General features: G+C 44.0%; 1 protein-coding gene across 8 annotated transcripts in view; it reads left to right on the top strand.

Annotated features, from left to right (window-relative positions):
- Positions 1-16,931, top strand: part of LOC137376310 (KH domain-containing RNA-binding protein QKI) — a 646,128-nt gene that overhangs the window by 163,911 nt on the left and 465,286 nt on the right. For all 8 annotated transcript variants that reach the window (XM_068044601.1, XM_068044596.1, XM_068044603.1 and 5 more), the window contains exon 2: positions 14,623-14,765. In XM_068044601.1, the coding sequence (XP_067900702.1) occupies positions 14,623-14,765 (143 nt within the window). The remainder of the gene's footprint in view (positions 1-14,622; positions 14,766-16,931) is intronic.

Here is a 16,931-nt window from a genome sequence, read left to right as displayed (position 1 = left end):
TGAGAAAGCTCTGACTGGTAAAAATAGGGAAAATCCCAAGATATTCTATAAGTATATCAATGAGAAGAGGATAACCAGGGAAAGAGTAGGACCCATTCGGGACCAAGGGGGAAATTTGTGGGTGGAGCTGGAGGACTTTGGTCGGGTGTTGAATGAATACTTCCCATCTGTCTTCACCCAAGAGAATGAGGATGTAGATATGGAACTTATAGAGAGAGACTGTGAGGTTCTTGAGCAAATTGTCATAGGGAGTGACAAGGTATTGGAGGTTTTGGAAGGCTTAAAAGTGGACAAATCTCCAGGTCCAGACGATTTATGTCCCAGGATGCTGTGGGAGGCGAGGGTGGAGATTGCAGGGGCTCTGACCCTAATTTTTAATTCCTCTCTGGCCACGGGGGAGGTGCCAGAGGACTGGAGAGCAGCTAATGTGGTCCCACTATTTAAGAAAGGTTGTAGAGATAAGCCAGGGAACTACAGACCAGTGAGTCTCACGTCAGTGGTAGGGAAACTATTGGAGAAAATTCTGAAGGAGAGAATCTATCTCCACTTGGAGAGGCAAAATTTGATTAGGAATAGTCAGCATGGCTTTGTCAGAGGGAGGATAAGCCTAACAAATTTGATTTAATTTTTTGAGCATGTGACCAGGTGTGTAGATGAGGGTAGTGCAGTTGATGTAGTTTACACGGATTTCAGCAAAGCCTTTGACAAGGTCCCACATGGGAGACTTATCAAGAAAGCAAATGCACATGGGATACAGGGTAACTTGATAAGGTGGATTCAAAATTGACTTAGCTGAAGGAGACAGAGTGATGACAGACGGCTGTTTTAGTGACTGGAAGCCAGTGTCCAGTGGCGTGCCACAGGGATCTGTGCTGGGTCCCCTATTGTTTGTCATTTATATAAACGACATAGATGGCTATGTGGGGGGTAGGATCAGTAAGTTCGTGGATGACACAAAGATTGGCCGAGTGGTTAACAGTGAGGTGGAGTGTCTTAGGTTACAGGAAGATATAGACGGGATGATCAAATGGGCAGAAAAGTGGCAGATGGAATTTAACGCTGAAAAGTGTGAGGTGATACACTTTGGAAGGAGTAATGTGACACAGAAGTATTCAATGAATGGCCTGACACTGGGAAGTTCCGAGGAACAAAGGGACCTTGGCGTGTTTGTCCATAGATCTCTGAAGGCAGAAGGGCAGGTTAATAGGGTGGTGAAAAAAGGCATATGGGATACTTGCCTTTATCAATCGAGGCATAGATTACAAAAGCAGGGAGGTCATGTTGGAGTTGTACAGAACTTTGGTAAGGCCACAGCTGGAGTACTGTGTGCAATTCTGGTCGCCACATTATAGGAAGGATGTGATTGCATTGGAGGGGATGCAGAGACGATTCACCAGGATGTTGCCTGGGATGGAACATTTAAGCTATGAAGAGAGGTTGGATAGGCTTGGGTTGTTTTCGCTGGAGCAGAGAAGACTGAGGGGTGACCTGATCTAGGTGTACAAGATTATGAGGGGCATGGACAGGGTGGATAGGGAGCAGCTGTTCCCCTTCGTTGAGGGTCAGTTACGAGGGGTCACAAGTTTAAGGTGAGGGGCGGGAGGTTTAAGGGGGATTTGAGGAAGAACGTTTTTACCCAGAGGGTGGTGACTGTCTGGAATGCCCTGCCTGGGAGGGTGGTAGAGGCAGGTTGCCTCACATCCTTTAGAAAGTACCTGGATGAGCACTTGGCACGTCATAACATTCAAGGCTATGGGCCAAGTGCTGGCAAATGGGATTAGGTAGACAGGTCAGGTGTCTTTAATGTATTGGTGCAGACTCGATGGGCCAAAGGGCTTCTTCTGCACTGTATTATTCTGTGATTCTGTGAATTTGCTTGCTAACATACTGCCTTGGAAACTTGGTAAGCCATAGTTTGGGAAGGATAGAGTGAACATATATCGCTGCAACTCCACAGGAGGCTTGGGGAAAGGTTTTTTTTTGAAATTTCTGAATCAATGACTTAGTGTTGTACATTGTTGCAGTGGAATTGCTATATTGATTCTGCTGCCAATCACCGAGTACTCAGACCTCATATTCCTTCAGAATTTTTTGTGCAGTATTACTCTGCTGGTTATATTTTCCACAAAAAAATGTTGTCAAGGCACGGACTTTTATGTTTTGCAAGTTGGCCATTGAGTGCATTAGACAGTATTGCAGGAAATTCAGTGCCAGTAATGTGTGTTAATTGTTGATGTTCAGTTGGGCACAGAGATATTTATATTACACAGGAGCAAGAAGAGTGAATTACAAAAGTCTGCCTTCGAGTCATAGAGTCATACAGCACAGAAACAGGCCCTTCGGCCCATCGTGTCTGTGCCGGCCATCAAGCACCTAACTATTCTCATCCCACTTTCCAGCATCTGGCCTGTAGCCTTGTATGCTACGGCATTTCAAGTGCTCATCTAAATACTTCTTAAATGCTGTGAGGATTCCTGCCTCTACCACCTCTTCAGGCTGTGCGTTCCAGATTCCAACCACCCTCTGGGTGAAAATTTCTTTCCTCAAATCCCCTCTAAACCTCCTGCACCTTACCTTAAATCAATGCCCCCTGGTTATTGACACCTCCACTAAGGGAAAAAGTTTCTTCCTATCCAACCTATCAATGCCCCTCATAATTTTGTATACCTCAATCATATCTCCCCTCAGCCTTCTCTGCTCTAAGGAAAACAACCCCAGCCTTTTCAATCTCTCTTCATAGCTGAAATGCTCCCGCCCAGGCAACATCCTAGTGAATCTCCTCTGCACCCTCTCCAGTTCAATCACATCCTTCCTGTAGCATAGGGCCCAGAACTGTACACAGTACTCCAGCTGTGGCCTAACTAGTGTTTTATACAGCTCCATCATAACCTCCCTGCTCTTATATTCTATGCCTCAGCTAATAAAGGCATGTATCCCATACGCTTTCCTAAACACCTTATCCACCTGTGCTGCTGCCTTCAGTGATCTATGGACAAGTACACCAAGGTCCCTCTGACCTTCTGTACTTCCTCGGGTCCGACCATCCATTGTATATTCCCTTGCCTTGTTAGTCCTCCCACAATGCATCACTTCACATTTCTCAGGATTAAATTCCATTTGCCACAGCTCCGCCCATCTTACCAGCCCATCTATATCGTCCTGTTATCTAATGCTTTCCTCCTCACTGTTTATGACACCACCAATTTTGATGTCATCCGCGAACTTACTGATCATACATTCTATATTAACGACTAAATCATTAATGTACACTACAAACAGCAAGGGTCCCAGCACTGATCCATGCGGTACACCACTGGTCACAGGCCACTCGCAAAAACAACCCTCGACCATCAACCTCAGCCTCCTGCCACGAAGCCAATTTTGGATCCAATTTGCCAAATTGCCCTGGATCTCATGGGCTCTTACCTTCTTGACCAATCTCCCATGCAGGACCTTATCAAAAGCCTTACTGAAGTCCATATAGACTACATCAACTGCTTTACCCTCATCTACACATTTCGTCACCGTCTCAAAAAATTCAATCAAGTTAGTCAGGCACGATCGTCCCTTGACAAAGCCATGCTGACTATCCCTGATTATTCCCTGCCTCTCCAAGTGGAGATTAATCCTGTCCCTCAGAATTTTTTCCAATAGTTTCCCAACCACTGATGTTGGACTTACCGGCCTGTAATTACCTGGTTTGTCCTTGCTACCCTTCTTGAATAATGGTACCACATTCGCTGTCCTCCAGTCCTCTGGTACCTCTCCTGTGGCCAGAGAGGATTTGAAAAATTGTGTCAGAGTCCCTGCTATCTCCTCCCTTGCCTCACATAACAGTCTGGGATACATCTCATCTGGGCCTGGGGATTTATCCACTATTAAGCCCACTAAAACAGCTAATACTTCCTCCCTTTCAATGCTAATATGTTCAAGTAGATCACAATCCCCCTCCCTGATCTCTACACCTACATCGTCCTCCTCCATAGTGAACACAGATGAAAAGTAATCATTTAAAACCTCACCTATGTCCTCTGGCTCCACACACAGATTGCCACTTTGGTCCCTAATGGGCCCTACTCTTTCCCTGGTTATTTAGAGTTTAGAGAGATACAGCACTGAAACAGGCCCTTCGGCCCACCGAGTCTGTGCCGACCATCAACCACCCATTTATACTAATCCTACTCTAATTCCATATGCTTACCACATCCCCACCTGTCCCTATATTTCCCTACCACCTACCTATACTAGGGACAATTGCTAATAGCCAATTTACCTATCAACCTGCAAGTCTTTAGCATGTGGGAGGAAACCGGAGTACCCGGAGGAAACCCACGCAGACACAGGGAGAACTTGCAAACTCCACACAGGCAGTACCCAGAATTGAACCCGGGTCGCTGGAGCTGTGAGGCTGCGGTGCTAACCACTGCGCCACTGTGCCGCCTCTTGCCCTTAATATACTAATAAAACGCCTTGGGATTTTCCTTTATCTTGCCCACCAGTGTTTTTTCATGTCCCCTCTTCGCTCTCCTAATTACTTTATTTAAGTCCTCCCCTGCACTTTCTATACTCCTCTAGTACCTCCACTGTTTTCAGCACTCTGAATCTGCCATAAGCCTCCTTTTTTTTACTGATCCAATCCTCTATATCCCTTGAATTCTAGGGTTCCCTGGACTTGTTAGTCCTACCCTTCATCTTAATAGGTACATGTTGGCTCTGAACTCTCACTATTTCCTCTTTGAATGACTCCCACTGATCTGATGTCGACTTTCCTACAAGTAGCTGCTCCCAGTCCACTTTGGCCAAATCCTGTTTTATCATCTTAAAATCGGCCTTCCCCCAATTCAGTACCTTTATTTTCGGTCCATCTTTGTCCTTTTCCATAACTACCTTAAATCTTAGAGTTATGGTCACTATCCCCAAAATGTTCCCCCACTAACACTTATACCACTTGTCCGGCTTCGTTCCCTAGGATTAGGTCCAGTACTGTCCCTTCTCTCGTAGGACTTTCTACATACTGGCTCAAAAAGCTCTCCTGTATGCATTTTAAGAATTCTGTTCCCTTTAAGCCTTTTGCTCTCGGACTATCCCAGTTGATATTGGGGAAGTTGAAATTCCCTACTAATACCCTATTATTTTTACACCTTTGAGATTTGCGTACATATCTGCTCCTCTATTTCTCCCTGACTGGCGGCCTGTAATACACTCCCAGCCAAATGATTGCCCCTTTTTTGTTTTTTAGTTCTACCCATATGGTCTCATTTGAGGAACCTTCTAAGATATCATCCCTCCTTACTGCAGTAATTGACTCCTTGATCAACAGTGCTATGCCACCTCCTCTTTTACCCCCCTCCCCTGTCATGCCTGAAGATTTTATACCCTGGAATATTGAGCTGCCAGTCCTGCCCTTCCCTCAACCATGTCTCTGTGATAGCAATAATATCATAATGCCATGTGGTAACATGGAGGTGGAATAAACTGTGTGTATTACAAAAATACTTTTTTGAGATCCTTTCCTTATTTTCTCCCCTTTTTCTCATGCATATCACAAAGGGGTGTGACTAGTGGGCGATCTGACTGATATTGCCCCAAAGTCATCGTGTTGAGAATTGTTTAAACAGCACCCAGTAAATTCTCTCTCTTCTGTATCGAAGCACCTAGCTTCTGTACAGTAGGAGATCCCTGCTGTGAACCTAAATCCTGTCTCACCATAATGCAATACCCTCTTTAAAAAATGTAAGTATGATTTAAACAGCTCTACCTCATCTCTCCCTCTTCATTCCTCCACTGCCTTTAAACTGTTAGACTGCTTGTCCGACATTCAGTATTGGATGATCAGAAATTTCCTCTATCTAAAGATTGCAAAGACAGAAGCCATTGTCTTTGAGCCCGACGCAAATTTAATTCCCTTGCCACAGATACCATTCCTCTCCCTTGCAATTGTCGGAGGCTGAACCAGCTTATTCAGAACCTTGGTGTTAACATTTCACCCCGCGATGAGTTTCCTACCACATATCTGCACTATTATTAAGACCAGTATTTCCACCTTGGTAATATTGCCTGACTCTACCCTTGCCTCAGTTTATCTGCTGCTGAAGCCCTCATCCATGCCTTTGTTACTTCTAGACCTAAATATTCTAATACACTCCTGACTACCTCCTTAGTTCTACTGTCCACAAACGTGAGGCCATTGAAAAGTCTGCTGCCCGAGTCCTAACTCGCATCAGGTCCCACTCATCCATCGCCCCTGTGCTCACTGACCTATATTAACTCCCGGTTAAGCAACGCCACAATTTTGAAATTCTCACTCTTGTGTTCAAACCCCTCCATGGTATCGTCCCTCTTATCTCTGTGATCACCTCCAGCCTTGCAGCTAATTATGCCTCCCAAATTCTGGGTACTTGAGCATTCCCAATTTTATAATTGCTCCACCATTGACAGCTGTGGCTTCAGCTGCCAAGGCCCTAAGCGGTGGAAATTCCTCCCTAAATCTGCCCCCCCCCCCCCTCTCTACCTCTCTTTCCTCATTTTAAGATGCTCCTTAAAACCTACTTCTTTGAAGCTTTTGGTCATCTGGACCAAAATCTCTATGGGGCTTGATGTCAAACTTTGTTTGATAACACTTGTAAAGTGCCTGGGGATATTTAATTATGTTAAAGATGCTATATAAATGCAAGTTGTTTATTTTTAGATAAAATTGGGTTTGCATTGTTTAATTTAGCTTGGAGTTAACATTATAGATAGATAGCTATACGAAAGTTCTGAATGCATTTATTGTAATGCTGTTTTCAGTCTGTGTGTGTGAGCTGAAAACAACTGCTGATTGAGTGTGATTGGATTCCTTGGACCTGTCTGCAGTGCTACATTTTGGTGAAGCCTGTTAAAAACATAGAGAATGCTGGAATACTGTTTGTGCTCGATGCAGATGCGTGTGGTTGTCATATTAAAAAATTAGCACTCAGCTATTGCACAGAATTAATATGCATTGTTTTTTTCCATCTTATATTTTACATTTTTGTTGGGCAAAAGGTATTAAGCGCTTCAGAACTAAGGCGAGTAAAGTTACAATACGGATTAGCGATGATCTAATTAATAAAGGCTCGGGGTGTGGGGGGGAGTGGTCGCTGAATGGCTTACTCCTGTGCCTGTGTACCAAGATGTTCCTATTCCATGGACCTGATGATCTCCAGCCTTAAAACCTTTGAGTTGAGAATACACAGCCTGACCCCTTCACCCCTTCACATCCTTATGTTTTGTTCTCTGAACTTAATCATTCAGCTGCACCTTGATCATCTTAGAACACAACCTCTGTATTAACCAAACCCTCATGCAACTTGCAAAAAAGTGTTGACATAGTTGATGTGCAGGCACACATTATAGTCTCCAGACCTTCTGGAAAATGTTGTCCTGTTGTTTTTATTATTGATTTTTTTTTTCTATGGGCTGGCTGATGACTCTTTGCAAAAGCCAGAATTTCTGCTTCCCCACCCTTTTGCTGTTAATATGCAGGTGTCGATTTAGTTTGAACTCTGGGGATGAATGTCTGTGAGAGATCTCCTAACATTTAAACTGAATCTGGTGCTCTTCTCCCAGTTGCGGTCTGACAGCTTAGTAAATCCAAGATAAAAACAGAAAATGCTGGTAACACTCAGCAGATCAGGCAGCACCTGAGAGAAAAACAGTTAACATTTCAGGTTGAACCTTTCATCAGTAAATTCAAGAACTAGATTTACGATTCTGCTGTCTGGATAAACACTTATCTCCCACAATCCAAAACTAAAACAGTATGTCCATAGTAGTTAACAGAGTTGTATCAGTAGAGGTTAGAGTGCAGCGACCAGCAGGGAGGGGGAAAAAGCAGCCTGGAGTCTGCAGCTTGGTTCCTGCTTGGTAGAAGAAACCCCATGCTTTTTGGAGAATAAGTTTCATTGCCATGGATTTAATTTTTCAACAGCAGTCAGTTTGTGGTTCCAGTCTGTGTCACTCAGGGGGCAGAATAATGGCAAGTGGCAAATGCCAACCCCTTCCTCCCTCTCCACAGAAGTTTGGAACAGTCAACACTGCAAATCAATGCAAATTGGAGAAACACCCTTGCAGTGTGAAAAGAAGAGAGCTTTTAAAAGTCATGAAAATTAACAAGAGTTGCTGAACTTGATGCAGGCATTTTGCAAAACAGGCAAGATAAATCCCACCCCACTGCCTTTGCCTATATGTTTTTGAAGTTTGAAATTTAAAGTATGTTTATGCTATCCGAAAGTTAAGGATGTGATGCGATGTATGAAATGATCACTGTAACCAGCTAAGCAGTTCAGAAGAAAGCTGATTTTCCCAATCTTTTGGTCTTTAAGTTGTCACTTTATTCATAAGACAGTAATTCATAAGATCTGTTTAAAGTTTAAAGATTAAGTTTTAACAGGTTTAAAACTCCCACCGCCAAAGACTTGCAGGTGATAGGTAAATTGGCCATTGTAAATTGCCCCTAGTGTAGGTAGGTGGTAGGGAATGTGGGATTACTGTAGGGTTAGTATAAATGGGTGGTTCTTGGTCGGCACAGACTCGGTGGGCCGAAGGGCCTGTTTCAGTGCTGTATCTCTAAATAAAAGTCGGGCAAGTTTTTTTTCAGTATATGATTTCAATTGGTGTGGTGAGTTAGTGATTTGCATATGCCCTTGTATGTTGCCCTTTGTTATTCCACTTAGAAATTTACTGCAATGCTTAATGATCAGGCTAGCAGATAATCATCTTGGGTAGGATGATAGAAAGCCCGGGACAAAACTCTATAATGCAATTAAATTGTAATAACAGTACCAACAGTGTGTGTGTGTGTATAGCCTGCAATACATTTTGTTATCCCTGTGGAGATCAACAAACCAAAAGAACTGAATTTACCAAATGACCCCAATAAACAAAACCATATGGACAAGATTTCACTTTTATAACTTCTACTTTAACAATCAAATCAAAATCAACATAAATTAAAATTTAATTAACAGACAAATCGCAGTCTAAAAATGTTACAAATTGCACATTAACATCAGATGCAACAAAGATAAATCTCATGGATTTACTGGACAGTTCACTCAGCATACAACAGTTTTGATGGCATGAATCCACCAGTATTACCTTAAGTAACAGAAACAGCTGCAGCAGCTTGTATTTGCCTATTGCCTGGTTCCAGCCTTCTCTCTCTTCAGCTTGCCTGTACTCCACCCCTGTGTGATCTGAGCTTGGATGGCTCTGTCTTTTTTTTTTATTTGGTTCCAACCAGTTTGTTTTCCCAGAAACCTGAGGTTTTAGTTTCAGTTTCCCTTTCAGTTAGGATCTGTATCAAAAAACAAGCTTTTAAACCAGGGTCTGTGCACCTAACAGAATATTCGACAAGTCATCTGTTCAGACAACAGCTCGCACACACTCTCCCACTTGTCCTGCAAACCATGGATTCCATCACAAAGTAGTTTTTGGAAATCATGAATTGACTACTGTAGCCACATGGTCACTAAAATTTGTGGTCACCTAAAGCTATATTTTTGTATATCGTAGGGAAAACTGTGTGTTACTGAGAATTGAATACAAAATTTGTGCATCTGGGCTTCATCATCTCTGATAATGAGGTGAGTAGCAGCAGGAACATTCAGAAGCCCAGTAAATGCGAGGCAAAGACCAAAATAGATGCTTAATGCTATTGAAATTGTAGATGAGCACAGGGTGCTTAATATTCTGAATGAAGTCTTTACTTCCTCCAGTATTCACAAGGGATCAACAACATACCTTCCCCAGGGCTAGCCAAAATAAAATTAATGATTGATTAGAATAAAATAAGATGGTATTTATCTGAGTGCTGAAAGAAATTGAGGAGGAGCTTTGTGAGGCACTGGGGGAGTCACTGGAAGCTGGGGAGGTACCAATAGATTAGAAATCGGCTATTGTTGGGCTAATATTATAAAACAGACTCAGACACCTATGAACTTATTAATCTGTCTTTCATTCTATGTAAAATTACCAGTAGTACATTTGAAAATTGCCTTGTGGGCGTCTTGGGAGAGACCAAGGCTAAGGCTAACAGAAAATCCAGAGCGGAACCCTGAAGGTGGTCATGTGTCACCTTTGGCATGTTTCCTGCAGTTCCTGCAGCCATACCAGTGCCAAACGTCATGCTCTGCACTCCTTTGGACCCCACCAGGAAGGCCGAGAGGGGGGTTTTGACGCTTGGGCAACTCACAACCTCCATACATCCGCCCAGGCATGCACCATGGAGAGGTCACTCCATAGTCGCCTCACAGTGACCAAAACAACACTGAAGGCAGCAGTTACAGGTTATAAGTCCAGCTCAGTTGGCGTAGAGATTGGGCACCATGGGTTGCCTTTGTCGGTGGGAGAGTTCATCGCATCTCACTAGACAGCTACCGCCCGCCTCAAACCGGGCAGCCCCCCGGTCAGCAAGGTTCTGTCCCACCACAGTCCACCAGCTTCAATGGGTGCTTGGAGCTCAGGGTCATTGCCTGACAAGTGGACTGCAACACCGCATCAAACAGGACGACAGAAAAAGGAAAGAAGGTACCAGCCCTTCGTTTTGCAAGCTGGAACGTCAGAACTATGTATCCTGGCCTGTCAGAAGACCTTACACAAATCAACGATTCTCGGAAGACCACCATCATTAACAACAAGCTCAGTAGACTCAATATGGACATTGCAGCACTTCAGGAGACAGGCCTCCCTGCGAGTGGATCTCTAAGAGAGCAAGACTATACCTTCTTCTGGCAGGGTAGGGATCGTGAAGACTCAAGACAGCATGGAGTGGGTTTCGCTATCAGAAACTCTTTGCTCAGCATGATAGAGCCACCTTCAAATGGCTCGGAATGCATACAGTCCATCCGACTGCTCACCGCCTCTGGTCCAGTACACCTACTCAGCATCGATGCTCCAACACTCTGCTCCCCACCTGAAGCTAAAGACCAATTCGAAGAGAAACTCCATAATATCATTAGTAGCATCCCTAATACCGAACATCTGTTCCTGCTGGGGGACTTTAATGCCAGGGTGGGGGCCGACCATGACTCATGGTCCTCCTGCATTGGAAGGATGAATGAGAATGGACAGAGACTGCTTGAGTTGTGTACCTATCACAACCTCTGCATCACCAACTCGTTCTTTCATACTAAACCCTGTCACCAGGTTTCTTGGAGGCACCCAAGATCACATCGTTGGCACCAACTGGACCTCATCGTCACAAGGCGAGCCTCTTTAAACAGCGTTCAAATCACACGCAGCTTCCACAGTGCGGACTGTGATACCGACCACTCCCTGGTGTGCAGCAAGGTTACACTCAAACCAAAAAAGCTACATCACTCCAAGCAGAAGGGCCGCCCGCGCAACAACACTTGCAGAATTTCTTATCCACAACTGTTACATAAGTTTCTAAATTCACTTGAAAAAGCACTTCAAAACACTCCGACAGGGGATTCAGAGACCAAGTAGGCCCACATCAGAGACGCCATCTATGACTCAGCAATGATCACCAATGGCAAACGTGTGAAACAGAATGCAGACAGGTTTCAATCTCACTTTTAAGAGCTGGAACCTGTCATCGTCGCTAAGCGCATTGCACTGTTGAACTACAAGAAAGCCCCCAGCGAGTTAACATCCGTAGCACTTAAAGCAGCCAGAGATGCTGCACAAAGAACAGCCAGGCGCTGTGCAAATGACTACTGGCAACACCTATGCAGTCATATTCAGCTGGCCTCCGACACCGGAAACATCAGAGGAATGTATGATGGCACTAAGAGAGCTTTTGGGCCAACCATCAGGAAGATCGCCCCCCTCAAATCTAAATCAGGGGACACAATCACTGACCAATGCAAGCAAATGGACCGCTGGGTTGAGCACTACCTAGAACTGTACTCCAGGGAACATGTTGCCACTGAGACCGCCTTCAATGCAGCCCAGTCTCTGCCAGTCATGGATGAGCTGGACGTATAGCCAACAAAATCGGAACTCAGTGATGCCATTGATTCTCTAGCCAGCGGAAAATCCCCTGGGAAGGACGGCATTACCCCTGAAATAATCAAGAATGCCAAGCCTGCTATACTTTCAGGACTCTACGACCTACTTTGCCTGTGCTGGGACGAAGGAGCAGTACCACAGGACATGCGCAATGCCAATACCATCACCCTCTCTCAGAACAAGGGTGACCGTGGTGACTGCAACAACTATTGTGGAATCTCCCTGCTCAGCATAGTGGGGAAAGTTTTCGCTCGAGTTGCTTTAAACAGGCTCCAAAAGCTGGCTGAGTGTGTCTACCCTGAGGTATAGTGTGGCTTTTGAGCAAAGAGATCCACCATTGACATGCTGTTCTCCCTTCACCAGCTACAGGAGAAATGCCGCGAGCAACAGATGCCCCTCTATTTTGTTTTCATTGATCTCACCAAAGCCTTTGACCTCGTCAGCAGACGTGGTCTCTTCAGACTACTAGCAAAGATCGAATGTCCACTAAAGCTACTAAGCATCACCTCGTTCATTGACAATATGAAAGGCACAATTCAGCATAACGGTGCATCATCAGACCCCTTTCCTATCCTGAGTGGTGTGAAACAGGGCTGTGTTCTCGCACCCACACTTTTTGGGATTTTCTTCTCCCTGCTGCTCTCACATGCGTTCAAGTCGTCAGAAGAAGGAATTTTCCTCCACGCAAGATCAGGTGGCAGGTTGTTCAACCTTGCCCGTCTAAGAGCGAAGACCAAAGTACAGAAAGTCCTCATCAGGGGACTCCTCTTTGCTGATGATTCTGCATTAAGATCTCACACTGAAGAGTGTCTGCAGAGACTCATCGACAGGATTGCGGATGCCTGCAATGAATTTGGCCTAACCATCAGCCTCAAGAAAACGAACATCATGGGACAGGACGTCAGAAATGCTCCATCCATCAATATCGGCGACCACGCTCTGCAAGTGGTTCAAGAGTTCACGTACCTAGGCTCAGCTATCACCAGTAACCTGTCTGTCGATGCAGAAATCAAAAGCGCATGGGAAAGGCTTCCACTGCTCGCCAAGAGAGTGTGGGAAAATGGCGCACTGACACGGAACACAAAAGTCCGAGTGTATCAAGCCTGTGTCCTCAGTACCTTGCTCTACGGCAGTGAGGCCTGGACAACGTATGTCAGCCAAGAACGACGTTTCAATTCATTCCATCTTCACTGCCTCCGGAGAATCCTTGGCAACAGGTGGCAGGACCGCATCTCCAACACAGAAGTCTTCGAGGCGGCCAACATCCCCAGCATATACACCCTACTGAGCCAGCGGCACTTGAGATGGCTTGGCCATGTGAGCTGCATGGAAGATGGCATGATCCCCAAGGACAAATTGTACAGCGAGCTCGTCACTGGAATCAGACCTACCGGCCGTCCATGTCTCCACTTTAAAGACGTCTGCAAACGCGACATGAAGTCCTGTGACAAGTCGTGGGAGTCAGTTGCCAGTGATTGCCAGAGCTGGTGGGCAGCCATAAAGGCGGGGCTAAAGTGTGGCGAGTCGAAGAGACTTAGCAGTTGGCAGGAAAAAAGACAGAAGGGCAAGGGGAGAGCCAACTGTGTAACAGCCCCGACAACCAATTTTATCTGCAGCACCTATGGAAGAGTCTGTCACTCTAGAATTGGCCTTTATAGCCACTCCAGGCACTGCTTCACAAACCACTGCCCTCCAGGCGCTTACCCATTGTCTCTCGAGACAAGGAGGCCAGAGAAGAAAGAACAATTGAAAATGAGCTGTGCAACAATAACCTAGTTAAAAAAAAAAATACCCTGGATTCTGAAAGGGAAGATTCTGCCGGACCACCCTCTTTGACTTCTTTGAGGTAGGGGCATCCCAAATGGATTTTGGAAAGCTCTGTAACATAGACTTCCAAAAGACATTTGACAAAGGTCCATAGGAAAGGCTATGGGGATTCTGAATACATTTGGTGAATGGTTAAGTAATTGGCTGAAGGATAAATAAATGAGTACATATTAAGTTTATGTGGAGGTGAGAGTACTGAATGGGGTACTTCAGGGCTTGGTGTTGCATAGTGAAGTGAAGTGCGTTGAGATGTTTCTGAGAGGTGAGGTTACTATATAAATGCATGTCTTTCTTTTAAACCTGAATTATTTAGAAAGATAAAAGATTTCTTTACATCAGATTAAGGTTGTTGTCTGGAGTTTTTAGCTGGAAAAACCCTTTTGAGGCTTTTTTTTTTTAAAGATGGTGGTCCAGATGGTAACTTGGGTAGGAAAGATGACATTCTATGATGGGCCTCAACTGCCAGCACCACTCACTGTTTAGTTCTTTATTAGTAGCAGTAAGGCTGGGAATCTTGTTTTCATGGCCAAACTTCGGAAATAGTGTTGAAGCAATATTTTAGCACATGCAATACTTTAAAATATTTTTTCTTGAAGATTTCAGTTTACTTAGTTTAAAAAAAACTTGTCATAATTCTTCTTTTGTCCACACAGTGGATTAGGCCACTGTGAAGACCTTTCTGGAAATTATATAAATACTTTTAAGTTGCTTATTTTTTACTGAGAAATTACAATTTTTCTTCTATCTTTAAGATGGATGCTTTGTACATTTTGTCTGAAATTCTCTTTTATTCTGCAGAGATCAGCAGAGTGCGGAAAGATATGTACAATGACACATTAAATGGCAGCACAGAGAAGAGAAGTGCAGAATTACCAGATGGTGTGGGGCCTATTGTACAGTTACAAGAGAAGCTTTATGTGCCTGTTAAAGAATATCCTGATGTAAGTATATGGTTCATCTAAAAATCTTATACCACTCTTACTAGTAAGAGGTCTTTTGAAGCTATTTACATTGGTTTGGAAGACCTTTAGTTCTAACGTGCTTGTGATGACCAACTAAACCTTCATATTTGTCAGACATCTATGAAAAGTAGAAGCTGACTGCTAATCAGTAGACAGTAATGGTATAGTTAGACTTGTTGGTGAAAAGTGATGTTCAAATCTGCCCTACCACTGATTAGGGAAGAGACCACAAATTGCTTCAGGCTGTTTTAGTTAAGATTCCTTTGTGAGAAATGGCAAAGGATCATCAGCAGGGTGTCATAGGAATCTTTGCAAAGGCCATTGTTGCTGTACTCTCTGTACGAAGTTTGCAACTGGAGACTGAAACAAAGCTGTTTATATTTGCATAAGACGTCAAGTAGTGTGGTGGGGTGTCAATACTGGATCGACTAAGGAGATGGACTTATGGATAGAAGATGGCACTTACTATGGACAAATGTAAGATATGAGGCTAGGAAAGGGAAATAAGAAGTGCGAATGAAAAGTTAAATGGCTAGAGGCTACAGAACATGACATGGGAGAAGGATCTGTTGTTGACTAGCTCAGTGAAACCAATGCTAAATGAATTTATCGTCAGATGGATACTGCGCAAATCCCAGGAGGTGGTAGTAAGTGTGTACAAGACTATGGTATACCACATCTATACACAAGACAAAAAAGCTCACCGGAGATGATATCCGAGCATTGAAGACTCTTAAGCTAATAGATAAATTGTACTTGAAATGCTTAAGTTTATCACAAACAGTCATAAGCACAGGCTGAAATTTAGAAGAAGAAAAATGCACTGACAGTTTAAATTTAACTACATTGTGCAGAATACGGTGAACATGTAGAGCAGACTGCCTGCGAAGGCAGGGAGCATGGAAACATTTCGGGGAGAATGACACAATATGTAAGGTTGTAGGTTAATAAGGGGCATTAGTTTTTGGGAGCAGCAGATGGTCTGCAAAGCCTTGTGCTTTGCTATCTTTCTATATATTGTTGCATTTTAGGCTGGAAAATGTTTTCCATTTTTTCCCCCAATCTCCTCCCCTTTATTTGGACAGTGATGCTTTTAGCATTAGTTGCCATATTTCATTTATTGATACAGCACTGAAACAGGCCCTTCGGCCCACCGAGTCTGTGCCGACCATCAACCACCCATTTATACTAATCCTACATTAATCCCATATTCCTACCACATCCCCACCACCGACCTACACTAGGGGCAATTTACAATGGCCAATTTACCTATCAACCTGCAAGTCTTTGGCTGTGGGAGGAAACCGGAGCACCCGGAGGAAACTCACGCGGTCACAGGGAGAACTTGCAAACTCCGTACAGGCAGTACCCAGAATCGAACCCGGGTCACTGGAGCTGTGAGGCTGCGGTGCTAACCACTGTGCCACCCCAACATATGAGGCTGTTGCTTTTTTTAAAACAAGTATGCAAACTTTTCACTGAGAAGAAATATTTTCTAATGACTAACAACTTTTTCTGACATTATATTCATGTTCCCTAATCGTTCCATCAGTATCCATTTGAAATAACCTATCCAATGAGACAGAATCTAATCCCTTCAGTTTAAAAAGCTCAATAATATCTCCTCTAATCCTGTACTTTTCTGAACAAAATTAGCCCCATTTCCTGGAGCATATCTTGATAACTAAAAACCCTACTTGGTCAGTTTGGTTGCTATTTTGGTAGCTTTCCGAATCTGCATATCTCCCACCATGTGCAGGCACCAAGATTGAACACAGTATTCAAAGTTTGAAGTCATCTCCATGTTTCTCCCTCCTGTAAATAATATCACGACAAAAACAAAAGCAGTGCATTGGAACGTAGAAACAAGAGTAGGCCATTCAGCCTCTTGAGCCTGGTCAGTCAATCAGTTTGATCATGGCTGATCTGTATCTCAACTGCATTTATCTGCCTTTGCTCCATAATCCTTTGATACCCTTACTCAACAGAAATCTATCAATTTTGATAGATCCAGCATCCACAACCTTTACAGAGAGGGGGAGGGGGGGGGGGGGGGGGGGAAGTTCCAGAATCCACTACCCTTTTTGTGAAGAAATGACTCCTGATTTCACTCCTGAATGGCCAAGCTCTAATTTTAAGATGATG

This window comes from Heterodontus francisci, chromosome 13 (assembly GCF_036365525.1).
Source record: "Heterodontus francisci isolate sHetFra1 chromosome 13, sHetFra1.hap1, whole genome shotgun sequence".
NCBI lineage: Eukaryota > Metazoa > Chordata > Chondrichthyes > Heterodontiformes > Heterodontidae > Heterodontus > Heterodontus francisci.
Note: the sequence above shows the minus strand (reverse complement) of the source record. Positions and strands in the feature narration are given on the sequence as shown.